At 43.7% G+C, this 27,398-nt stretch overlaps 1 protein-coding gene across 1 annotated transcript in view; it reads right to left on the reverse strand.

The window, feature by feature from the left end:
* Positions 1-23,448, reverse strand: part of LOC311139055 (SRC kinase signaling inhibitor 1-like) — a gene marked incomplete at both ends in the record, with an annotated part of 105,943 nt that extends 82,495 nt beyond the window's left edge. The window contains 2 exon segments of the mRNA XM_084173908.1: positions 23,320-23,409; positions 23,412-23,448. Of these exon segments, the coding sequence (XP_084030034.1) occupies positions 23,320-23,409; positions 23,412-23,448 (127 nt within the window).
* Positions 23,449-27,398: the final 3,950 nt, after the last annotated feature.

The raw sequence follows: 27,398 nt of genomic DNA on the forward strand, positions 1-27,398 counted from the left end.
TCATTTGTTTTTGGAAGGCAGCATCAGGAAAGGCATAAACCAATAAGGAGAGGTCCATAACGACGTGCAGCAACCTTTTCCCTGGCATTTTCTACAATGGCAGAGAAACAGAATGTTTTTAATGAAAGCGGTAATATACAAGCGGCGCCCTGGGAGCGCAGCCCGCATCAAGAATTCTGGGGCTGTATGAATATCTGACGCTCTATTCCTGGGTTGGTGTCAGCAGAGTCGTGAGTTAAAAACAAAAAGTGATTTACGCTGTTACCCAAGTTTTTAGCTGATGCACACATTCTACCTGTATTATAATCTGGACAGGGGTTGGACTGAAGTAGGGCAGGCCAGCCCTCTGGAGGGGGGTGTGTGTGTACTCTGTGTGTGTACTCTGTGTGTGTACTCTGTGTGTGTACTCTGTGTGTGTGTGTGTGTGTGTGTGTGTGTGTGTGTGTGTGTGCACGTGCGTGCGTGCGTCTGAGCGTGTGTGTGTGTGTGTCTGCCTGCATGTGTTGAACAATAAACACAAACCAGCAGCCTCATGTGATTGATCCTGACCCCCTGTCTCATTCAAACTAGCAGAAACAGTTAGATACCATCTCTGGGGCGTCTGTTTGGCATCAGAGGGAGCGGAGCAAGCCGGGTTCGATATGCCCCTCTCTTTGCCAACACTGATTGGGCGCTAGCCTTTCATTACAGCCCTGCTGCCATTGTTCTCTGTCCACAGGCCATCTAGAAGAGGAACTCATCCTTTTCCTGTCCTGCCCATCTATTGGCATGGCACCCTGGTGAGCTGAGATACAGCCGGTATGAGACAAACAGCCCCCCTGGCCTGGCTGACGACAGTGGCAGTACACCTGGCATGCCAACCCCAACGGAGCAGCTACAGGGAGCTACAATGAAACAACCACTCAGCCACTCACTGCAGAGCTGGAGATAATGGCGCAATCAGCAGTAAACACAGATCTCTGATAAACAATATACACACACACACAGACACACGCACACGTTTCCATCCTGCCGGTCAGAGCTGCTCCAGTTAGTTTTCCAAACAGGTGTTGGTGGATCAAGTGTTTGATGTGTTGCCAGCGGGGATGGGAACGCATGCAGAACGACGTGAGCTGTTGCTTGGAAGTCTGTCTGGGTAAACGGAGAAATTATGGAAACGGATGCATTCGCTGTGCTAGAAATAGGGAGCTAAAAGGCTTTTGAGGAAGCAATGGACTCTTCAAAAAAAACAAAAAAACATGCTGTGTGTGTGTGTTTGTTTGATGTACTCACTCTCTCTCTCTCTCTCTATGTGTGCAGTAGAGGTAATTGGCCAGTGCAGGGTGTGAGTGAGTGAGTGCAGTGGTATTGCCGTGGCGATGCCAGTGTGATAGGCAGCACCGATGTTTCGTTCCACCGCTTTATTTCACAAGAGCTGATTGAAGCCGGCTTCTTGTCTCCACATTCCCCTTTACTGCCTATCCCCACCCCACTTCAACCTCCCAGCAACCACAACAACACTGGTGAGATCACGTGTTTCTGGTTTCCTAGTAACTGGGGGAGGTAAGAGGAAGTGGGAGGAGGGAGAGGGATATGGAGGTGCATTTTCACCCTGTGTTTTTGTGTGTGTGTGTGTGTGTGTTTCTGCGTGTGCGTGTGCGTTCGTGTGTGTGCGTGTGTGGTTGTGTGTGCATGCGTGTGTGAGTGCCTATGTGTGTAAATGGTGCTCATTATGGGCGGTAGAGGAAACATATTTCCCAGCCATTACAGCATTCACACTGAGCTCTGTGTTTGACAGAGTGGACCTCCACACCCCTGCTACTCCCTCCTCTATAGGAGTGTTATTGACCAAGGTCAAACATCAGGGGGCTTCCTCTCCCTGCAAAAACCAGCCCTGGAAAACCCCCAGTCACTCTCTATAACACGTAGTAGCTGCCATAACACACACAAACACCCTGGTTCATTATCCCCTTTCTAGCCCTCTCCAGTTCTCTATATTCTCTTGTCTCTTCCCTCTCCCATAATATGATAACACACCCACATACTCCCTCTGCTGCTTGCTTTCCTCTCACTCCCATTAACAGACACACGTTTTGGTCCTCCCACTATCTCCCACTCACTGTCACTAGCATCTGAACAGTGTGTTCTTCAATGTGAACAAACTATAGGCTAAGGTCTGAGGATGACTTTCTAGTGCAGTCTCCACGCAGGCTGAATACACAATAACATCTGGACACAGTGGTAAACACACCAATACCCAATTAGAGATTGTCAGATGATGATGATTAAAGCCAGACCTTGAGAGAGGACAAGCCTCCACACACACACACACACACACACACACACACACACACACACACACACACACACACACACACACACGTGACAGGCGTGACTCATTTGCATGTAATCAGAAACAATCATTTATATTGGCTAATTGACTGGTCATGTGATTTGAGCTGAATGTATTTATACCCCCCGCCCACAGGAAGTAATGCAGTCCGGAGGCATGGCAGAGCCTTGTGTTAGAGAGCTTATGGCTGATGCATTCAGTGAGAGAGCACATGGCTAATGGAGTTTGTGCTGTAAAAAGGATGGACTCCTGCCTGCTGGGCTGTGCCACTTCCTGTGCCCCTTTGTTTTCTTTGTCTTGGTTTGTATGTTTCTATGTTGGGTCTAACTAGGTTTTTAAAGCTAAACTTAACCAAAAATTATATTTATGTCAATGAAGTATGGAGACAAAGAAATTAATTGTATTGAGACAAGGAGGTGTGCTGGAACCGTGATGAAAACCATGCCTTAAAACAAATGTGCTAACCTGTCATTTTGTTGACTGCCTGTTCTTCACTCTGCCTGCTCAACCCAGACTTAGAACCTGTCACTTTCCAACTTGTGACTCACACACGCACAGCTTCAGAAGTTGTGGCCAATCTAGTCTGTATCTTTGTCGACTGTGATTAGTGGGCCAAACAGCTAATGTCTTGGGCTGTGTTAAAGTCCTTTCTTTCCCATTAGTGTTTAGACTGAGGAGTCATAGGTGATAGATGCCACCCAGCTAATCGATCAGAAGACACAAAGCCTCTCTCTCTCCTACATCCCTATGCTGCTGGAATGTGGTGAAGACCTGACCTTTTCACATACCACTCTCTAATGTTTTATGGCACTGCCTAGGCAACCATGGAATTCACATGCAACATGAATGTGTCATCATCGGTCATCACTCACATGGCTATCATGGAAACGACATTTAGCGGTTTTGTGGCTATTGCTGTGAGGCTTAATCTGTGTTAAATATATATTATTTTTAATCAATTTTGAACAAATCCCCCCATTATACTATAGCCTACTGGATAATTCAAGTGAATTTGTAGTTCCTCTAGTCTAGACCAAATGCTATTTGCTGGTTAGTACTCATTAATATATTACAGTAATAACATATTAATGGGATTCCTTGTGGAAAGGGTCATCCCTGGTGGAGAAGATGAGAAATGGAATTGACTAGTGTGCCACAAGGTCACAGCACTGCACATACTTCTGTCCAGCAGAGACTTATGTTCACATGAGGAGGCACAACCCACGCATGCACATGCACACACATTCTCTCTCTCTCTCACACACAAACAAACAAGCCCTGAATTCATTAGGTTATTGCTGACTGTTAGAAATGCAGTGTATTTGACCATTAATTGCAGAACTAAGCTTATTTACAGATATATATCGTGAATCGGCCATAAGTTTGAAGACATGATTTTTATCGCCCAGCCCTAACCTGGAACCAAAAAGGGTTCCTCAAAGGGTTCTCCTATGGGGACAGCCGAAAAACCATTTTAGGTTCTAGATAGCACTTTTTTTCAAGAGTGCAGTTGTGTGGCATATCTCTCTCAGACATTCTGAATCTTTATATGTCCTAAGCTAAATACCTAGGCTAAATATAATCCTTCCACAACCATAAGACCCACTTATCAAAATAGTTTAACCTACTTTTCTTGCAATAATCACTGATCTGGCTTTCAAGTCTGTCTATGAAAATGCACTTTCTGTTACAAATTTAACCAGAACCATAGATAATGCACATTCACTAAGAATGAGTAACTTCTTGTAGCAGGCATTATAGAAAATGTACACGTGTCTCATAAACAACCGCTCAACCACAAGCCTACGTGTTACTGAGTAGCCAGCTGATCTTTATATTTCAAGTTTAACCAACTTGGACCTTTCTGCTAGCTAAAAAGGTAGAACACACCCTTCTGTCTGTCTCCAACTGTTTGAACAGCATGCTAGCCTGTCCAACTTGTTTAGATGTTGAAATCAAGTGGCCTACCTTATTTCTCAGAATGAGAATGAGTTGCCAATTCCTTATAGAACTGTGTTTTATGCTTATTGCACATTTATAAAACACAGACTAGACAGCTAGTATAACAGTCTTTGGTGTTCCAGAATCAATGTTCATTGATACTCCCGTTTTAGTAATGTCTGCTTTGCCCGCAATTTGAGGAATTGAGACATAGTGTGTGTGTTTAAATGGGAAGGTGCTTTACAGCACAAAGGGAGTGAAGGAGATGAGACCAAAAAGACAACATGCGAACAAGAGGACAAAATGCTCATAAAAACAAACAAAAAAATCATTGATTCTTGTGATACAGGCATTTGGAGTCATACATTTGAATTAATCACATTAATTCGATTCCTAACCGAACCCTTTCCACAGAGGGTTCTACATCGAACCCAAAAGGGTTCTACCTGAAACTAAAAAGGGTTCTCTTATGGGGACAGCCGAAGAACCCTTTTGGAACCCATTTTTCTAAGAGTGTGGTAAACTGCAGAGGATAGAGGTGAAGGGAGAAGAACAGAAGAGGGAGGTGGTCTGTCAAACTAAGGGAGAATAATGAGACTCATTACCTTTTCCTCATTCCGCTTCCCAGCACCACCTTATCTCTCTCTGTCTCTCTCTCTCTCGCTCTCTCTCACACACTCTCTGAAATGTGTATCTGATTGGTTCTTTCCTTTTAAAAGTTTCCCATTTCCTTCTTGATTCAGCAGCCAACACATCCCTGCTTTGCGGGGATATCGGCTGACCTCCATGTTGAAATGCATTATATCAATCAGGTTCTATCCCACTCAGATGTGGCAACTAAGTTCATTAATGATTCATCTATACTCTCTCTCAACTTTCTCTGACACCTTTTGACATGCAGCCAATCTTAAATGTTTGATAGTGTCAATATCAAACCAATTACCAGAGGTGAAGAGAACACACAATCAAACACTGATGAGCACAAGCCTGCACTAACCCCAGCTAACCACCTCGGAGGTTCCACCACCATAAGCAGTTCCAGTACATGTCCACACAAAAAAATCTGTTGAGAAATGTAGTTATTAACTTGAGTGGTGTCAAACATTTTGTGGCTGCATCCAATAGTTAGAAGCTAGCTAATGCTAGCTACTCTGGGAAGACACCTTGGTCGTGTTCCCCTGCTCAGGGTAATTTCCATGTAAAAGGACACATGAGCACCAACATTTGAAGTTTATAGGAGCATATATCATTTAATGTCAAATGAAAGCTGAGTCTATATTTTTGGGAAATTAAGGCATAGACACGATTTTCAACCATTTTCAATCCTAAAATTGTGGAATAAGCAATGGCTTTGATATCTGGTCACACAAATGGAAAAGTGGTCTAAAGAAACATCTGCTAGAAAAATTCTTAAAAGGTATTAGAAATACATCGAAACACAATCATGTTGAAGTAAAGGTCCCTGCCAACTACAGTGGGGGGAAAAAATTATTTAGTCAGCCACCAATTGTGCAAGTTCTCCCACTTAAAAAGATGAGAGAGGCCTGTAATTTTCATCATAGGTACACGTCAACTATGACAGACAAATTGAGAAAAAAAAATCCAGAAAATCACATTGTAGGATTTTTTATGAATTTATTTGCAAATTATGGTGGAAAATAAGTTTTTGGTCACCTACAAACCAGCAAGATTTCTGGCTCTCACAGACCTGTAACTTCTTCTTTAAGAGGCTCCTCTGTCCTCCACTCGTTACCTGTATTAATGGCACCTGTTTGAACTTGTTATCAGTATAAAAGACACCTGTCCACAACCTCAAACAGTCACACTCCAAACTCCACTATGGCCAAGACCAAAGAGCTGTCAAAGGACACCAGAAACAAAATTGTAGACCTGCACCAGGCTGGGAAGACTGAATCTGCAATAGGTAAGCAGCTTGGTTTGAAGAAATCAACTGTGGGAGCAATTATTAGGAAATGGAAGACATACAAGACCACTGATAATCTCCCTCGATCTGGGGCAAGATCTCACCCCGTGGGGTCAAAATGATCACAAGAACGGTGAGCAAAAATCCCAGAACCACACGGGGGGGACCTAGTGAATGACCTGCAGAGAGCTGGGACCAAAGTAACAAAGCCTACCATCAGTAACACACTACGCCGCCAGGGACTCAAATCCTGCAGTGCCAAACGTGTCCCCCTGCTTAAGCCAGTACATGTCCAGGCCCATCTGAAGTTTGCTAGAGTGCATTTGGATGATCCAGAAGAGGATTGGGAGAATGTCATATGGTCAGATGAAACCAAAATAGAACTTTTTGGTAAAAACTCAACTCGTTGTGTTTGGAGGACAAAGAATGCTGAGTTGCATCCAAAGAACACCATACCTACTGTGAAGCATGGGTGTGGAAACATCATGCTTTGGGGCTGTTTTTCTGCAAAGGGACCAGGACGACTGATCCGTGTAAAGGAAAGAATGAATGGGGCCATGTATCGTGAGATTTTGAGTGAAAAACTCTTTCCATCAGCAAGGGCATTGAAGATGAAACGTGGCTGGGTCTTTCAGCATGACAATGATCCCAAACACACCGCCCGGGCAACGAAGGAGTGGCTTCGTAAGAAGCATTTCAAGGTCCTGGAGTGGCCTAGCCAGTCTCCAGATCTCAACCCCATAGAAAATCTTTGGAGGGAGTTGAAAGTCTGTGTTGCCCAGCGACAGTCCCAAAACATCACTGCTCTAGAGGAGATCTGCATGGAGGAATGGGCCAAAATACCAGCAACAGTGTGTGAAAACCTTGTGAAGACTTACAGAAAACGTTTGACCTGTGTCATTGCCAACAAAGGGTATATAACAAAGTATTGAGAATACTTATTTTCCACCATAATTTGCAAATCAATTCATTAAGAATTCAACAATGTGATTTTCTGGAGAAAAAAAATCTCATTTTGTCTGTCATAGTTGACGTGTACCTATGATGAAAATTACAGGCCTCTCTCATCTTTTTAAGTGGGAGAACTTGCACAATTGGTGGCTGACTAAATACTTTTTCCCCACTGTAATATCAACATTAATATTTCGTTTTTCAGAAATGTTTTGCCTTCTGTAAGTTTAAGAAATATTGCCTTGTGTCTTGTCATTCTGTTACCAAAAACCCACATATCTTTAAGACATTTTCTAATCTCTCCCTCATGAGGGAGGATTATGAAAGTTCACACAAATAACAAGTAAAGGTAGACCTACCAATTAGTTATAGTGTTTTTACTGATATCAATTTTGTTTATAAATTATTAAATGATAAAAAGGTGTCACTCTGTTACCAAATCAGTAACAGACTGACCAACAAATCTGTGACAGAATAGCTTCAATTTAATTGGCCACAATGGGAAATCATAGTAGACACAAACCACAGTCGCTGTAAAGAACAGTACAGCACAGCACCGTGGAGTACAGTACAGTAAAGAAAAGTAGAGTATAGTTCAGAACAGTAGAGTACAGTAGAGTAAAGTTCAGTACAGTACAGTAGGGAACACATGAGTAGACTACAGTATAATGTAATATACTCTACTGGACTGTAGTGTATTCTACTGTACTTTTCTTTACTGTGCTGTATTATACTGTACTGTACTCTACTGTACTCTACTGTAATCTACTTTATTTTACTTTACTGAACCCTACTCTACTCTGCTGTGCTGTGCTGTACTCTACTCTGCTGTGCTGTACTATACTATGCTCTACTGTGCTGTACTGTGATATCAAAACTTGTGAACACAGACGTCTATGATTGGTACAGATTTGGTTCAGTCTGAACCAACCAAATATGGTCTTGCTTGGGGATGGAGCTCATTAGAATAATAGCCAGTGTGTAGAATAATACCCAAACATGCAAAGGACGATATTAATTTATGTACTTATTCAAGATACATCACCATGAAGTGAATGTCATTCATAATTAAGCATTTCTGGATAGTACAGATCAGGGACCCATAATGTCATTCTGTTACCATCATTCTGTTACCGGGTGTTGATCCACTTCATTTACTGTAGTTCAATAACCAAAATAGATTCATTCAAACTCAAGGTGTTATATCATAGCTGACACACCATTCTTTCTGCAGACATCTTTGAATCTTAATTCAGAGTAGATATTTAACAGAGTTTTTGGAAAACGTGGTCACATAAACTGAGGGAGATTTAGGTGTATGGTTTGTTTAACTTGGCAATCAATGGTTTTTGCTTGGCATACATTTTAAAAGTGAAATAGTGAGTCTCAGCGTCACTCTGTTACCGTCAAATTGCCTTCAAGCATTGCTGACGCATGCCAGATCTTACAACGCCTGGAGAGGTATTTTACATATCAGCTAATCACATCAATGTTATAGCAATCTGGTGCCCGACGGCAAAGTTGATGACGTGGGACGCAACCGTTGGTTGCTTCATGCAACGTTTGAGCAGGGGAAAGCAACCTTTTTTACACTCTGCTCAAGTGTAAAAAGGTGAACCATGGAGCATGGAAATGACAGTGAGATACTGCAATAGAAAGCTTCTGTTTATTTTCTGTATCAAGGCAATAATATATAGCAGCCATAAATCAACAGATTAATATCCAATAGTCAATGGAGCGCTCCACACACACAAAACATAGTTTTGGCACTGTCGCTCATACAACAAGCTGTCCAATGATACTATTCAACGTTAGTTTTACAATAAATGGCAATAACTACAGAAGTGCATTTAGTTTAGGAAGGAGTGCTCAGGAAGACAAAGAGTGGATCTGGAAGGAGATGGGCACTCAGCTGCAAGCACACTTACAAAGTTCCACTGAATTTGGATTAGGCCACATGTCCCCGCTCTCGTCCTTCCAGAGCACGCCAACCTGTGCATGGATAAAAAGGGACCTGCTGGACACAGGGAGAACACCGGACATTTATACACAAAACTCCGCCCCACACTCACAAGAAGAACCTGGAACTAATCACAATGAATTGACGCATGTGACACAAGCTATGAAGGAAAAACACTGGAGTTTTGGCGCAGATACAGATGACTAGCGCTAGCCAATGCTACAGTAGCAAAAAAATGGTTGTTGTCAAGACTTGAGGTACTACTGCCATGGTACAGTCTGTCTCTCTCTCACAGGATTACCATGGAGAGAAAAACCTTGATTTGCTTCTTTTTGTTGCTACCACTGGCCTTAGTTTCTGCAGACATACGTGTCCTTAACTCAATAAAAAACCTCAGGAACATCGAGTTTGGCCACAGATTCCCTCGTCATGGCCTAATGCTGCTACACTTTGTTTCTGGCGACCTATACATCGATAACAACGATGCACTCATACCAACGTTTGTGCCAGAAACGGGAGACTGGGGCTTCCATCACTTTAATAACTATGAACAAGTTTTTCCACCACTGCAAGATCAGAACAGACAGGGTTACTACGCAGTCGGGAATATCAACACCTTGGAGCATACCCACTCCATCCTTATGTCACTCGCAGCTATTACCTTGCCCCAGGAAACTTAGAGAGGAACAGGGACAGGGTAGTTGTCAGAACAAGCCCCAACAGTCCACTGTTAGAGGCAGTCTACATAACACAGCACTATCTAAGAGGCAGTGGGTATGATCCCGATAACACCTACCAGATCAGCCCGCCCTCCTGAGGGAGATCAGGACCCTCTCGCAAAACTGGGTGGACAGTGTGAACGTGTTTCTGTCCACTGCCGGCTATAACGTAAAATCCAGATCCTTCACACAGACCTGCTTCACCACTGATAGCACAAAAAAGGATGAAGACGCAGGCAGAATTACTCTAAATGAGTCAACTGCTATAATGAAATGGGCAGTGGTGAATGACCACCACACAGAGCGCTATGCTGTTGAGCTCCAGGTGAAATCCACATAAAGTGGGTACGCCCGGCTCAGATGGGCTAAAGTCCCTGACAGCCTGCTGGATGTGGAGGTGATGCTGGCACTCTTTAATAACAATGGAGAGAATCTCTTATCTCTCCCTCTTGACAAGCGCAGCTACGGAACCTATGACACCAACCAGTACCTTAACCACGGCCTACAGGTCAAGCTCCAGTCCAAGGATGGGTCAAAGGTCTTCATGAGCGGACCTCAGTATGATGACGCAGACAGAAAGGTTCCTGTTGACATAAAGGGGTATGAGGGTACTGCCAGTCTGCAGCTCTACACTAAAGACGGCTGCGCTTGCGCTCGCCTGTTCATCAATAAGGCCTTCACCGATTGGAACACTGATTTCCATTACTCATGGGTTGGATTCTACTCCAATCACAACGATGCTAGTGGTTCTTACTATACTTACAAGTACGCTATCTATTTCACTAAGCAGGATGACACAAACAAAAAAGATGGTGTATATTCGTATGAGTCTAGTTTGTACATTCAAGCTCAAGCTCGACTCTTCCTCACGAATACATACAATCAAATTCTGGCACAAACGAAACCATGGGAAAGGTAAAAAGGTGTATGGAGGATTGCTGGTATTAGTATTAGTGTCTCCAGCCATGCGCGAGGTACTTAACCCCTCAGACTGTTGAACAAAAACAGTCATTTAGGGAGAAACCAGCAGAATCTTACAACACTTGGAAAGAAATTGGAAAGCAACAGAGTGTAAATTCAAAGCACCCAACAGAGAACACCCCAGTCATGTGATTACCAAAGAGCCCTGTCTGCACCACTTACACCACACCACGCCGTCTTCGTGGCAACAGGGAGCAGCCAATCACCATGCTGACAGCAGAAGAGAGCAGACAGGATTGGACACATCTGACCCTTCTGTAACTCAGAGACTGATTAGGCTACTACTAAAATATGTTTTGTCTCTGGTAATAAGATGGAGATGTGGGAATAGGATGAGTGAATGAACCAAAATACATAAATCAGCATAATGCTTTAAGGTAGTTTATCAACTCCCCTAAGCTATGCTAACTTTATAACTGCAATTGAACAAACTACCCTGACCAGACCAATCGAGCACTGATGTCTGTAATGTCTACATGTCAAATGTTTGTATTGTCTACTACCGTCAATTGTGTTACAGTCTTTCAATATAAAATTGTCAAGTATGTTTTGTTGTGTGCATGGAGCCCAGGCAGATTAGCTGTCATCATGGCGTCAGCTAATTGGGATCCCAATAAAGATAAAGATAAATAACATTGTGTTAAATCGAAGGCCATGATTATCAAGATTGCTAATGAATAAGTAGATTCGTTTGGGCTGGTTAGAGTCACAATCTAACAACAGAGGAGCAGAGGAGGGCCAGCAGTATTTTGACTTGGGTTGCAAAATCCCGGTAACTTTCAATATATTCCCTGGTTTCATGGAAAAAAATATTATTCTGAGGTGCTCTTTGAGGCAGTGGAGGCTGCTGAGGGGAGGACGGCTCATAATAATGGCTGGAATGGAGTGTAATGGCTGAAAATGGAGTGAATGGAATGGTATCAAAACACATGAAAACCATGTGTTTGATACCATTCCATTCACTTTATTCAGGCCATTATTATGAGCCGTCCTCCTCTCAGCAGCCTCCACTGCTTTAAAGGTAACTTACGGTAAAAAATATATTTTCTATTAACACTCCATTTAAAAACCCATTGAACATGTCGACCCATTGTCTAAGTATCCACCATGAGTAAAGTAAATCGGTCAGTCTATTAAAGATACTATAATTTATGTTGGAATTGTACTGGCTAAATAACATAGCAACCATCTGGTTGCGAGCAGAGTAGAGTAGAGTGAGAGAGAGAGAGAGAGAGAGAGAGAGAGAGAGAGAGAGAGAGAGAGAGAGAGAGAGAGAGAGAGAGAGAGAGAGAGAGAGAGAGAGAGAGAGAGAGAGAGAGAGAGAGAGAGAGAGAGAGAGAGAGAGAGAGAGAGAGAGAGAGAGAGAGAGAGAGAGAGAGATAGATAGATAGATAGATAGATAGATAGATAGATAGATAGATAGAAGTATGTGCGTGTGCGTGTGCGTGTGCGTGCTTGTATGTGTGCATCCAACGGTCATAGGCTTTGATGGCTTGGCAGAACAGAAATGGTCAACAAAAAATCATCAAATATGATTCATTCATTTCAGGCCTAATACATTTAATTAAACTAATTTCAGGACTGGAATGTGGATATCTTTCTTCATGATCTGTAAACACACTTAGGCCTACAGCTTAGTAAAATACTAAAATATATACATCGAAATGAACTGCTGTGGAAAATCGGAATAAAATATTCAGACCTTCATAACGATACACAGACATAAACATCTACCCTGTACTGATCTTAGTATGAAAACATGGACCTTTGATAAACACATGTAATCTTCAAACCCTTGAATCATTAATGACCTTCAAAGCTTAGTAGTGCAACTCTGACTGATTCCTGATACACGCTATTCCTTTAGGCAGGATCCAATCACAAACGCCGAGAGAGGGAAGGAGGCCATGTGATTGGTTGGGAGAACCCCTGCCTTCTCAAAAAAAACAGTGAAACCTTACTCAAGGGCACATCGACAGATTTTTCACCTAGTCGGCTCGGGGATTAGAACCAGCAACCTTTCGGTTACTGGCACAACACTCTTAACCACTAAGCTACCTGCCGCCCCATTGATGCAAAGCTACTCCCAGTTGGTTCAATTACTTCCAAAAAGCCCTCAAACCAAACAGCTATGCTGCCATAAAGCATTGCATCATCACCAGCCAATCGGCAGGCAGCAGTCATGTGCTTTGTGCAACAAAGACCTGGGGAATAAGCAGGTGCATGGCAAGAAAACATTGACATCAGGTCTAACACATACTCACATACCGTATAGTACAGACAAATACACAGACATGGTACAGAAAAATGCGTAACATTAAATAAAATAACATGTGCTATTTGCCACATGTGCTGAATACAACAGTGAAATGCTTACTTACAAGCCCTTAACCAATAATGCAGTTTTAAGAAAAATAAGTGTTAAGTAAAAAATAGATAATTAAAGAGCAGCAGTCAAATAAAATAACAGTAACGAGGCTATATACAGGGGGTAGTCGAAGTAATTGAGGTAATATGTCACGACTTCCGCCGAGGCTGCCCCCCCTCCTGGTTCGGGCAGGCTTCGGCGTTCGTCGTCACTGGAGTACTAGCTACTGCCGATCCCATTCTCATCACTCCACTTGTCATGTCTTGTCTTGTCAATCACACACACCTGGGGCTCATTCCCCTAATTAGTATGTGTATAAGTGTTCCCTCTGTTCCCCTTGTCTTTGTGAGTGATTGTTTGTTGTGAGAGTGTGCAGCTCGGTTGAGCTACTATTCACTGTGTTTATGCCAAGGTGGATGTTTTCCCTTGTAATAGTTTCGTTTGACGCTTTGGGCGTTTGATTTATGTAAACGGAATAAACTCTGGTCTTCTGTTTTACCTCCTGCGCCTGACTCCTTCATTCACACCTCGTCACATAATATGTACATGTGGGTAGAGTTAAAGCGGCAGGTAGCTTAGTGGGTAAGAGCGTTGTGCCAGTAACGAAAGGTCGCTGATTCTAATCCCCGAGCCGACTAGGTGAAAAATCTGTCGATGTGCCCTTAAGCAAGGCACTTAACCCTAATTGCTCCTGTAAGTCGCTCTGGATAAGAGCGTCTGCTAAATGACGTAAATGTAAATAATAAACAGAGAGTAGCAAAGTAAAACACTCACAAGCCCTTAACCAAACTGCATTGTTGGTTACGGACTTGCAAGTAAGCATTTCACTGTAAGGTCTACACCTGTTGTATTCGGTGCATGTGACAGATTTGATTTGATTTGATCGGTTTCTGCAATTGCTATACCCTGCTTGAAATAGGCCCATGAACAGACTGAAATGTTTGTTCGTGGCTGTATCTCTTCGATTCACTCAAGTGTCTCTTCTAATAAAGAGGAGAGAACAAATAAATAGACAGGCGAGAGCAGAGGTACACAAGCCTTCTCAAGTGTCCTTTTAAATAACTACTCTAAGAGCTACCTTGAGATACTGTTGCATTAGCCCTCTGCCTAGGCAGGGTGAAGCTGTACACACGCACACACACACACGCACGGATGCACACATACAAGCACAAGCACGCACACGCACATACTTCCTTCCACTCATCCCCTTATACAGTAGGCTGTGTTTGTTATCCTTCCCACATCAACATTCATGCCGTGGTATTTGACTATGTCCATCCCTCAGAGTAATGTTATCTCCCTCCCATACAGTATTACAGCATCCTCTCACTAGCAGCACCCCTACCGCTTCCCTCTGACATGACTTCTGCTCACTGGTGACAATCCCTCAGCACAGACAGATTGAAATCACTGGCCACTTTAAGAAATGGAACACTAGTCACTTTAATAATGTTTACATATCTTGCATTACTCATCTCATATGTGTATACTGTATTCTATAATATTCTACTGTCTCTTAGTCCATGCCGTTCTGTCATTGCTTGTCCATATATGTATATATTCCTAAATTCCATTCCTTACTTAGATTTGTGTGTATTGGGTATATGTTGTGAAATTGTTAGATATTACTTGTTAGATATTACTGCACTGTCGGCGCTAGAAGCACAAGCATTTCGTTACACCCGCAATAACATCTGCTAAACACGGGTACAGTGAGGGAAAAAAGTATTTGATCCCCTGCTGATTTTGTACGTTTTCCCACTGACAAAGACATGATCAGTCTATAATTTTAATGGTAGGTTTATTTGAACAGTGAGAGACAGAATAACAACAACAAAATCCAGAAAAACGCATGTCAAAAATGTTATAAATTGATTTGCATTTTAATGAGGGAAATAAGTATTTGACCCCTCTGCAAAACATGACTTAGTACTTGGTGGCAAAACCCTTGTTGGCAATCACAGAGGTCAGACGTTTCTTGTAGTTGGCCACCAAGTTTGCACACATCTCAGGAGGGATTTTGTTCCACTCCTCTTTGCAGATCTTCTCCAAGTCATTAAGGTTTCGAGGCTGACGTTTGGCAACTCGAACCTTCAGCTCCCTCCACAGATTTTCTATGGGATTAAGGTCTGGAGACTGGCTAGGCCACTCCAGGACCTTAATGTGCTTCTTCTTGAGCCACTCCTTTGTTGCCTTGGCCGTGTGTTTTGGGTCACTGTCATGCTGGAATACCCATCCACGACCCATTTTCAATGCCCTGGCTGAGGGAAGGAGGTTCTCGCCCAAGATTTGAGCCCCGTCCATCGTCCCTTTGATGCGGTGAAGTTGTCCTGTCCCCTTAGCAGAAAAACACCCCCAAAGCATAATGTTTCCACCTCCATGTTTGACGGTGGGGATGGTGTTCTTGGGGTCATAGGCAGCATTCCTCCTCCTCTAAACACGGCGAGTTGAGTTGATGCCAAAGAGCTCGATTTTGGTCTCATCTGACCACAACACTTTCACCCAGTTCTCCTCTGAATCATTCAGATGTTCATTGGCAAACTTCAGACGGGCCTGTATATGTGCTTTCTTGAGCAGGGGGACCTTGCGGGTGCTGCAGGATTTCAGTCCTTCACGGCGTATTGTGTTACCAATTGTTTTCTTGGTGACTATGGTCCCAGCTGCCTTGAGATCATTGACAAGATCCTCCCGTGTAGTTCTGGGCTGATTCCTCACCGTTCTCATGATCATTGCAACTCCACGAGGTGAGATCTTGCATGGAGCCCCAGGCCGAGGGAGATTGACAGTTATTTTGTGTTTCTTCCATTTGCGAATAATCGCACCAACTGTTGTCACCTTCTCACCAAGCTGTTTGGCGATGGTCTTGTAGCCCATTCCAGCCTTGTGTAGGTCTACAATCTTGACCCTGACATCCTTGGAGAGCTCTTTGGTCTTGGCCATGGTGGAGAGTTTGGAATCTGATTGATTGATTGCTTCTGTGGACAGGTGTCTTTTATACAGGTAACAAGCTGAGATTAGGAGTATTCCCTTTAAGAGTGTGCTCCTAATCTCAGCTCGTTACCTGTATAAAAGACACCTGGGAGCCAGAAATCTTTCTGATTGAGAGGGGGTCAAATACTTATTTCCCTCATTAAAATGCTAATCAAGTTATAACATTTTTGACATGTGTTTTTCTGGATTTTGTTGCTGTTATTCTCTCTCTCACTGTTCAAATAAACCTACCATTAAAATTATAGACTGATCATTTCTTTGTCAGTGGGCAAACGTACAAAATCAGCAGGGGATCAAATACTTTTTTCCCTCACTGTATGTGACAAATAACATTTGATTTGATTTGATTTGTGTGTTGAACCCAATCCCACATAAACCCTACAATACAACATTGTGTGAGCACAAAGCTCGGAAAGATCTGCTCCCTCTGCACCAAGGTACCAGTAGGGGAATTAGCTTTCCACAAAACTTATACACGGCTTCCTACTGTGCTGTAGCCTATTTAATCTATTGGTCTATTGTTACTGTAACATGGTTTATGTAATGTATACTGGTCAACCTCAGTCAACCTCAGTCAAGATAGACTTGCTTACATTTCATCATTAGAAACTGTATGGCGATATTTTCACACTACTTATTGCTGGCCTTCAGTTACCTCACTCAGCAAGTAGGCTGCAGGCATACGGCTGACCTCGGCTGTGTCCCAAATGGCACCCTGTTCCCTACATAGTGCACTACTTTGACCGGTGCCCATAATGCTATGTAGGGAATAAGGTGCCATTTGGGACGCATCCCCTAATGTCTGTTTGGAGGAAAAGAAGCCAGTGGCTCAGCTATCCAGCCTACTAATCCATTTCAATCCCTCCAAAAACCAGACAGCAGACAAAACCCCAAGGACAAACAGAATGAAGGACAGACAGACAAAAGTCCAAAGCAACCCAGGCACATTTTGTTCTGGATATGACCATTGACCAAAGGCATTTTATGATACTGCAGTTTCTTTCTTTCATCTCCTGACCCTTTTTGAAAGCGGCTTTTCCTTTGAGGCATTTAAGGTTATATGCTCTGGATGGCTACATCAATAGAATCACACTTGTCTTTGAATCTAATGTAAGCTCATTCAGGACCAAGTCATCATCACTAAGAGAAAATAATCTAATTCAACCCCACCTCTCTTCTCTACAATATCCTCCCATCTTCAATCTCATCAACATCCTCCTCTCACTTAATGTCTAGCAACCTTACGTCTTTGTACTGCTCTTGGCCTGTTCTTCCCTCAACCCTTACTTACATTACTGTCTCATCTCTCCTCTATTCTCTTATTCTTTCTTTCAGTCTCTCTCTCTCGTCCTCCTTATCTCTCTCCTCTCAACTGGTTTTCCCTCTAGCAACCAGACAGCCCCTGGTTACCAGACAGCCCCTGGTTACCAGACAGTCCCTGGTTACCAGACAGTCCCTGGTTAAAATAAGGGCAGTGGAGGGTGGAGGGAAAACAGAGAGGGAGGGAAAGAAAGGTAGCAGAATTCCCCAAGCTATATTCCTCCCTCCACTCTGAGCAGTCAGCCATCCCTCCCTCCTCCCCTTTTCTCTGCCTCTGTTTCTGGTACGGCTCCATCCTTCTCTGGCTTATCAAAGACGCATATCCATCCATCCCATGAGTGCTAAGGCATGCCAAGTTTTTATCCACCCATTTCTGTCTTTACACCCCCCCCCCCCATAACACACACACACACACACACACACACTCTCACTCCTCTCTTGTTCTCACTCTCTCTAAGAATTGCTCTGTCTTACACCTGTCTCCCTCCGTTTTCAGGGGTGTTTCAGCAAACCAAAGCTGTGCACTGATTTTTCCAGTTTGGAAATGGAGAAAGTGGGAAAGAGAGAGAGAAAGAGAGAGAGAGAGAGAGAAAGAGAGAGAGAGAGAGAGAAAGAGAGAGAGAGAGAGAGAGAGAGAGAGAGAGAGAGAGAGAGAGAGAGAGAGAGAGAGAGAGAGAGAGAGAGAGAGAGAGAGAGAGAGAGAGAGAGAGAGAGAAAAAAAAAAACACACAGAGCATCAAAAGCATACCAGCAGGAAACAGTGCTAACCCACCCACTCCTCCATTAACAGTACCATCCCCCTTTACACTCACACACACAAACAAGTTGACTGTACACACCCGTTCATTTCCATCTTACTTTCTCTCTCTCCCTCTCTCTCCCTCACACACACTCCTTGGAGCGCTTCACTTCCCAGAGGCTTCCCATGAGGCTGACAGATGCAGCTGTCACCACCACCTCCACATACCGGTATTTCCCCCTTCTGTTCACCTCACACACACACACACAGTCAAACATACAAACAGTCACACACACCAGCATCTCCTGCCTCAGTAATGACAGATCTATTCCCTCAGATCTACACAAGCCCCCTCCCATTTCCCGTCTCTCCCGCACATGCATGCATCCTGCAACCTTCACCCAATCCCTCCAGCATCTCCCAGTATCTCTCTCATCCACAACCCCACATCCCCTCTCCCTTTCCCCAGCCACCCTGCATCCTTGTCCCCCTCATTAGCCTGGATCTGTTCAGAGCATCACAATGCCTCATCACCAGCTCCCATCCAGCAGATTGGAAAATAAAACACATTGCAAAATGAAAAGGAGCTGCTACATATGTATACATGGAGATAGTAGGGCTGACATGCCTTGGGATGGTGCATTGCCCATGCTGCGACGCGGACAGCTGGAGCCAAGAGTGATCTCGTTTCCTGTTCCACCTCTTTTTTTCTCCTCCCTCCTGTCCCTCGCGTTCTCTTTGTCACACAAGTGTTTAGTCTCTCCTTCCTCGCACCGTCCCCGCTTCCTATTCGCTCCTCTCCTTCTTCCGTCCTCCTTCCCTTTGTCTCTCTCTCCGTCTGCCTCTTGCTCTCTTGGATCCTCCTTCGCGAGATGGATGTGATCCAGCAGCCGCGCTCTGATAGCTGTGAGCGTGTGTGTGAGAGAGGCGTACTCTTTAGCAATAAGTGCCTAAGAACAGAGTGTGTACCTGTGCAGAGATGCTCAGCACACGGCTAAGAATGAACAAAAATTTTGCTCATGATAGATGAATGTGCTCTCTCTCTCTTTCTCTCTCTCCTGTTTTCTCTCCATTGCACACATCTCTCTCTCTCTCTCTCTCTCTCTCTCTCTCCCTCTCTCTCTCTCTCTTAAAGGCACAGGCAGTGCGCTGCATTGCTACAGGCCTGGGGGCGCATCTCTCGCACCGAGAGATGATATGGTGACCAACGGGAGCCAAGGGACTTGATCTTGTGGAGCTCAGAACCAGAGCTAGGAGGGGGTGGGTGGAGAGACGCTCCCCAGTAATGAGAGAGGAGGCTAGGTGAGAGTGGGATCCTTTCTAGGTCCCTCAACCACACACTCAATCTGAGGGAGATTGTGGGTGGATGGGGAGTTGGTGAGAGAGAGAGAGAGAGAGAGAGAGAGAGAGAGAGAGAGAGAGAGAGAGAGAGAGAGAGAGAGAGAGAGAGAGAGAGAGAGAGAGAGAGAGAGAGAGAGAGAGAGAGAGAGAGAAAATGGAGATTGTGCACTGTACCAGCAGTCTTTCGCCCATGCAGAGAGGGCATTATCTCACTATCACAGCCAGTGTTATGCTCTGTCAGCCCATATTTCCACTCCACTGATTACCACAAAAACAAAGTTATGAGTTCAGTTTCATACTTATGAAAAATGGTGAGGTGAAAATATCCCCCTGTGACTGGAGCAGCTTGGGATAGCTCTGTGGCAAGGTTACTCTGGACAGGCAGCTGCAACACAATGTCAGTCCACAGTGATACGAACCTGGGAGGGGGTGACATGATGGAAATGTAGAGAGTAAAGGTTACCTTGGTAACCCTGACATCGCTGTTACCTCTATGATTCTTGCCGCCTTTTAGGAGGTTTATCACTGTAAGCATTGATGTATTCTTCTGTTGTCTGGGCAACATACACCTCTCAGACATCAGCACAGCCAGGATCTAGGGCAGAGCCCAGCAACATACACAAGAACAGTTTACAAATAGAAAAATCCATATGGCTATGAATTTTTATTGCGCGTAAAAATATGGTATCTGACAGAACAAGGTAAAGCATGAGCCACCGGTGGTGAAATCACGCACGCTATAGCTAGGGTCAGGGACACACCAAGGGAAAGAACCACAGGCATTATGAGTGAGAGGAAGATCCTGAGCTTTGCAGTCGAGGGACCAAGATTGAGGGGAGAGTGGGAAGAGAGTACAGCAGCTAATGGACTGTGAAAGATGGAGGAGAGAGAAGAGGAGCTGAAATGCCGGAAGATGGAGGGAGAAATAAGAGGAGGAAGGAGAAAAATAGTTTTTAATGATGGATTGATAAATAATGTATGGAAGAGCCAGGGTGCCCAGGTCTTTAAGAACATGCTGGTCTGTCTCTGTCTGTCTGTCTGTCTGTCTGTCTGTCTGTCTGTCTGTCTGTCTGTCTGTCTGTCTGTCTGTCTGTCTGTCTGTCTGTCTGTCTGTCTGTCTGTCTGTCTGTCTGTCTGTCTGTCTGTCTGTCTGTCTGTCTGTCTGTCTGTCTGTGTCTGCCTGCCTGCCTGCCTGCCTGCCTGTCTGTCTGTCTGTCTGCCTGCCTGCCTGTCTGTCTGTCTTTCTGTCTGACCATCTGTGTATCTGTCTGTCTGTCTGTCCATCTGTGAATCTGTCTGCCTGTCTGCCTGTCTGTCTGCCTGTCTGTGGTCCAGCTGGTTTACAGGCAGAGAAAAACATGAGCCTGTTGCCTGCTGTCACTCCATCTCTATTGGAAACAGAGACCGAGGCATGGATGGTAGAAGCCTGCTGTACTTCACAGGACAGACCACAGTGTTCCTTCCCAAGGAGGGAGAGAGAGAGAGACATCTCCTGAGTCCACGCTTTTATCCCAGTCACTCCCCTGTGTTATACAAGCTTATGAGAGCTGCCAGTCTTAGGACTCGCATACACACAGGCACAAACACATCATTCTGCATTTCACTCTGAAAGCATCAAAATAATGATGATAATAATGATAATAACTGGTAATGATTGTCATGATGGGAATGATTTTCACTCATCATCATCATAAACAGAGTGGGTGGTTGTGTGCCACAATGCATCATGGCAGGTTTGCTTTCAACAGAGTGAGTGAGAGAGAGAGAGAGTGGGGGGTTGACATTATTACAGGTACTCAATAGCCCAATAGGGAAACAAGACCAGCATTACTCATCACCAGTATGTACATTTTCTATACCGTACTTAGTCAGCCAATTCTAATCAGTTACTATGGATGGCAGCTGGGCAGTGACATTTCACAGCATGCCATAACAAAACACAAAGCCAACCATGGGATATCCCATATTTATCAATCATCTATCATTCTAAACCCAAACAATTAGCCAGTCACTACTCTGATAAACCTCTCATGGCCAAGGAGAGGTAGGCCCTGTTAGTGACAGCAAAGCCACCAGACCAACAGATAGGCCTAAACTAACATACTGTATTACATTTTTACATTTTACATTTTAGTCATTTAGCAGACGCTCTTATCCAGAGCGACTTACAGCTACAGAGTGAAAACAAAACAGTCCTTTCAGTGTAATTTAGTGCAGCTCCCTCAGGCTCTTTTGATGGCAGCAAGGTGATGTGTTTAATATCGTTTTGTGGAGCGCAAAAAGAGGATGTCTTCGGTGGCCACTAAAAATAATTCAGGCCTAGATCATTGTGTGTGTAGACTACAAGGGGGAAGGAGCACCTGACTGGACTGCACAATGACTGGGTCAGCTAAACAAAACAACAAATTCAACATAGCACACACAACTGAAGGCTTAATGCTGCCTATACTGTGACCTTTTCAAAAGCCCCAGAATGACTCCAATAGTTGTAGGTTACACTAACTTAGTGGAACATCAACATGAGGGTACAACGGCCCTGCCTTTAAAATACCATTGGGATGCACATTAGATATTATAGAGATGCTTCTCTATAACTGAATATCGAAGTCTTACGTGGCTCACTTGGTAGAGCATGGTGCTTGCAACACCAGGGTTGTGGGTTTGATTCCCATGGGGGACAAGTATGAAAATGTATGGATTCACTACTGTAAATGTTATGCTATAACAAAAACATTTTTATAACAGAAATATCATAATTTAGGCTACACACTCACTGGCAAAAACATGTAGCCTATTGGCTACTATAGAATGAGGGGTAGTCTTACCTGTCAGCTACCTGGGTGGCATGGTCATGGCCTTCTTGTTTAAACTGCATATCTTTGACTTCAACTGGAGAACAGTTGAACATTTGAACAATGTTTGTCACAAAAATGATTTGGTTAGGCTAACATTTATTTTTGAATTGTTGTGTGCAAAGTAGGCTAAAACTATTTAATTTAGTTGTTGGTAGGTTGTTCTGCTGAAGTGCATCCACATTTTCACCAAACGGTCAATACAAAATTAGAAGAAAAACATGACAAAACTGCAACGTGCGCGACGCACCTGCGCAGGCCATGCAGACAGATGGAGACAAATTGCCTCTCAAAAAGGAACCATGTGGCAAAAAAAAAAGCAATGGAATGGAAACTTTTTTCCCCCTGTCCTCTTAAACTAGGCTACCTAGGTTACATTAAATGAGAGATATTTTTATATTTTTCATCGAAGATGGATTAGACTCTAGAGTAGGCTAACTTCAATTGTTCACGGCCTCTCAAAATTCACTGACATTTATGATAGTCCGCTGTCTTTTTCATCTTCAGCAACTTTGTACACCACTGTGCCAAATGTCTGCAAGGGCTTCAATTAGCATACAAATTCGACGTCCATACAAAGCATGATGGCAGCAATCTAAATGTCATCAGAGCTTTTTAGAAATTCCTAGAACATTGTTGCAATTATCTTTTCTCAATTATATTTCAGAGAAAATGGGCTCTTGTTGCACTATTCTTTATTCTAACAGCCAACAGCTCAATAATAATATCTCCCTTTCTTCATGTTCCATTCAGCAGTGTTCCTTCCTTGCACAAAGGTTACAAATGTTATCTGTGTTATCATATCAGTTTTCCCCTAAAAATTATTGCTTGCATGATGTTACATATGATCTCTGTGTGTGGAGGAAGAAAACATGATCATTAGCAGCAATAGCAAGCAATGGTGCGAATGCAGGGCAGCAGCCAGTAGGAGTTTTGCCTGGGGGCTCTCTTTCATCAGGTCATGGTTGTGGATCGAGTGAGGCCAGGGAACTGGTTGTTGTACAAATTGCTGCGGAGGCCGAGCTTCATCGTAGCAGCCCTGCAGTGTTCTGCTGGACTGCAGGCTCGGCTCCTGCTTTCTAATAACATGACATCTACTGTTATCCTCTTCACTCTGGGGCTGACTTCATTTGTAGTGAAATGTTGTCCTAACCTGTACCCACCCTAACCGCCTCCTCTCCTTGACATCCATTGTTTTTCAGTTGGCTCTTTAATGATGTGAGTGGAAATTAGATGTAGGCCTGCCCGTCCTCTCCACCCACACAACTAACCCGCATACCCATCACTGTCACTTTAATGGACATGCACATCAATCAGGGGGGGGGGGGAGTCTGAGTAACTGCCTTTCACTTTGTTACTTTCTTAGTACAAGTCTCTCTCCATGCTGGCTGGGGGTGATACACAGTGGCAGACTTACCATTAGACAGAAGAGGCAATTGCCTCAAGCTTCACATCATCAAGGGGCCTCATGAGCTGGTCATAATTTCATAAAATAATACTAGTAATCTTTAACTGGCCTATGCCTGGGTCCTCCATATCACTAAGTCCGCCCCTGGTGATATAGAGGATGGGTCTGCAAAAAAGTTTAGATGTTGTGTTTTTAGGTTGAGCTGAACACTGCATATAACAACTTGATAATATTCTGTTTGGGACCACCTCCTTCAGTAGCTCATAGAGCAGGTTACAATGCTGTAGATGGTGCAATGACGCTATTAATCTAAACGTATCTAGAGGTTAATTGCTGGCATCTTGTCATTTCCCAGGGCTGAGATTATAAGACTGGCTAGTCCTCTAGGGCTAATACAGTTTGTCATCTTCATCATCACCATCCCTCTCTGTTCTCTCCATTCAAGCATTGCGAGCTCACCGGCCCAGAAACCCTTTCACCGGTACAAGCAGTGGCACAATAGATACTGTAGGGGAATGTCAATGACATTGTGGACATGTTTGGGGGGGTTGTTGTGCTGAGAAAGAAAAAGGCAAACGCTCAAGTACATCGATCATCCTTCAACCTCATCTCCACCACTCTTACACTCTCTCACACACTCAGTCACTCACCTCTCAACGGTAACCTTCACAGCTACCTCCAGCCAATAACACAATAACCCTGCACCTTGGAAGGAGTGTCCTATAGAATATGCCCTCCCCTATGTATTTATTTGGACGGTGAAGCTAAAATGGTTAATTTGGCTTTATGCTCAAAAGTATTATGAGGCAAAAGTACAGAATGTCACCTTTTATTTTAGGGTATTTTCATACATATCTGTTTTAGCGTTTAGAAATGAAAGCACTTTATGTATCTAGTCCTCCCATTTGAAGGTGTCAAGTATTTGGACAAATTCTCTTATAGTATATTCAATTTAGTTAAAAGTATAGTATTTGGTACCATATTCCTAGCACGCAGTGACTACATTAAGCTTGTGACTCTACAAACTTGTTGGACGCATTTGCAATTTGTTTTGGTTGTATTTCAGATTATGTTGTGCCCAATAGAAATGAATGGTAAATAATGTATTGTGTCACTTTGGAGTCACTTTTATTGTAAATAAGAATAGAATATGTTTCTAAACACTTCTATATTAATGTGGATGCTACCATGACTATGGATAATCATTAATGAATCGTGAATAATGATGAGTGAGAAAGTTACAGAGAGTAAAATATCATACCCCCCAAAAATGCTAACCTCCCCTGTTATTGGTCATGTTGAGAGGTTAGCATGTTTTGGGGGTATCAAGTTTGTGCGTCTGTAACTTTCTCACTCATCATTATTCACGGTAAAACAGATATGTAAACTAGATATGTATGAAAATACCCTCAAATAAAAGGTGACATTCTGTACTGTCGCCTCATATAAAACATTTGATCTCAAATCCAAAATGCTGGAGTATAGAGCCAAATTAAAAGTTTTAGCTTCACTGTCCAAATAAATCCGTAGGGGAGTGTAGGTTCCTTTGGGAACTAGAGGTTAGAGTAGAGGTATAGCAGTGCATGTGGAGAAGATGATAGATGTCAAGCCTGCAGATACACTAATACTGCAATGCACGGTGAACCCAGCCTGATCCAATATACTGACTAACATGTATCTTGACCTCTTATACTCTATATATTATACAGTAGCAGCTAGGCCATATACAATAGGCATCAGTGCATCTCCATGATAGAGACCACTGTCCATCTAAACCAATGAGAAACATCATCATGGGCTTCCTGATTTGCATTTGATAGCCCACAAGTCAGCAACATTCATCGCAGTCAATATTGTCACACCAATTTCAGTGTTAACACAGAACAGAGTGAGATAATTCCCGTTTGTTTCATCATTGCAACAGCATTAGCGTGATCAGACTATGGATTTGACTCCCTTATCAAAACAAAGAGTGCTGCTCCCCAGTACTTGGCCTCCTTCACATACAGCGGTGAAGCTGCTGCCAATCAACTGACCAAATCCTGTGTTTCCATGGCGATGTGGATGGTAGGAGATGAGTCGTGGTCTTTATGGAGTATGGCAGAGTTGGGGGGGTGGGCTGTGTGGGTGGATGGGATTATGAATGTCTGTCACCATGTGTACTGGGTTGTGGCTGGGCTGTGTTGAGCTGTGCATGCTGATGTGTGTGTGTGTGTGTCTGTGTGTGTCTGTGTGTGTGTGTCTGTGGACTCATGAGAATTCCTATAGAGTACAGACACAGTGCAGACTGTGATTCCCGCGTGCCATGCAGAGGGTGTGTCGGTCTAAGAATGTGTGATCAATATTCTGCACATGGACATGGAAAAGGATGAAGAGGGGATTTTTGCTCTGAGTGAGGTCAGTATGCAGAGAAAAAATCACATGCACACACACGCACGCACACACACGGACACACACTCACACACAGTCAAACCGAGTCACAGCCCGCTTTTACCACCCTCTCTCTCTGAGGTTGTTAGCTATGTTTTTACTGATTTATCAAAGGCAGCCATCTCTGGATCAACACAGAGCAGAGGGCTCTGTCACTATGACAGGAGAGTTGGACAGTGCACTACTGAACACAGGCTTCTTGCAAGTGTGGAGGAAGGGAAGGATACAATGCTAAAAGAGGGATGGGGAAAGCCAAGGTACAGACAGTATGTACATAGACTGGCATTAATAGAGGAATAGGGGTGGAGATACAAGAGAGCATGAGCGCAGCGCTACAGAGTATACCCAAGTCTGTGTTAGAGAGAAAGGGTCAGAGGTAAGGTTAGAGAATGTGAGAAATATAGTGGGAGGGGAGAAGGAGAAATATAGATAATTATAGGGAGTGTTTGTGGAAAGATAAAGAGAAATGTACTGGAAGATGAATTGTTGTTGCTATCTCTAAGCTCATACAAACACACATACAGAACACATACACACTCAGCCCCCCTCTTCCATTCCATCTGCTCTTAGTCCCCCTTGACAGGACAGGAAATAAGGAATGACAGATAGAGAGGCTTGTCACGCATGCTTCTCTCTCTCCTCCTCACCCCTCTCTTCAGATGGGCCTGCAGTGACTCCCTACGGGATACAGTAGGACAGGGTGGATCAAATGAAAAACTGTGCTGCTGCCGTCACAGAGATCCCCTGGGCTGGCGGGCTAATCAATGCTCCGGCAGGGGGGGCTGTAGGAGACCTGGGGGGGGGGGGTAAGGGATTAATGTGGCGGTAAACTGGGGATGTAATGCCTCAGATCAAGTTGAGATATAGGCACTCCACAGAGACCTCCTTCTAAAGGTCAGGTTCAGCCAGCCACTGTTTGGCCATGAGAGAGGAAAGAGTGTGTTTTTATGTACCGTTATTAAGCTGTCAGAGAGTGTTTGCTGGTGTGTGTCTGTGTGTGAATTTGGTGAACACTAATGCATGTTTATAATACATAATGTTTTGCATATGTAGGGTCAACATCCACTGTAAAAAAACAAGCATAAGCAAGGGATTTCAGGCATCAGATGTGACTAGCAAGATCTCACCCACATCAGCCAAT

The sequence above is a fragment of the Coregonus lavaretus genome (assembly GCF_964263955.1).
Source record: "Coregonus lavaretus genome assembly, chromosome: 2".
Classification (NCBI taxonomy): domain Eukaryota; kingdom Metazoa; phylum Chordata; class Actinopteri; order Salmoniformes; family Salmonidae; genus Coregonus; species Coregonus lavaretus.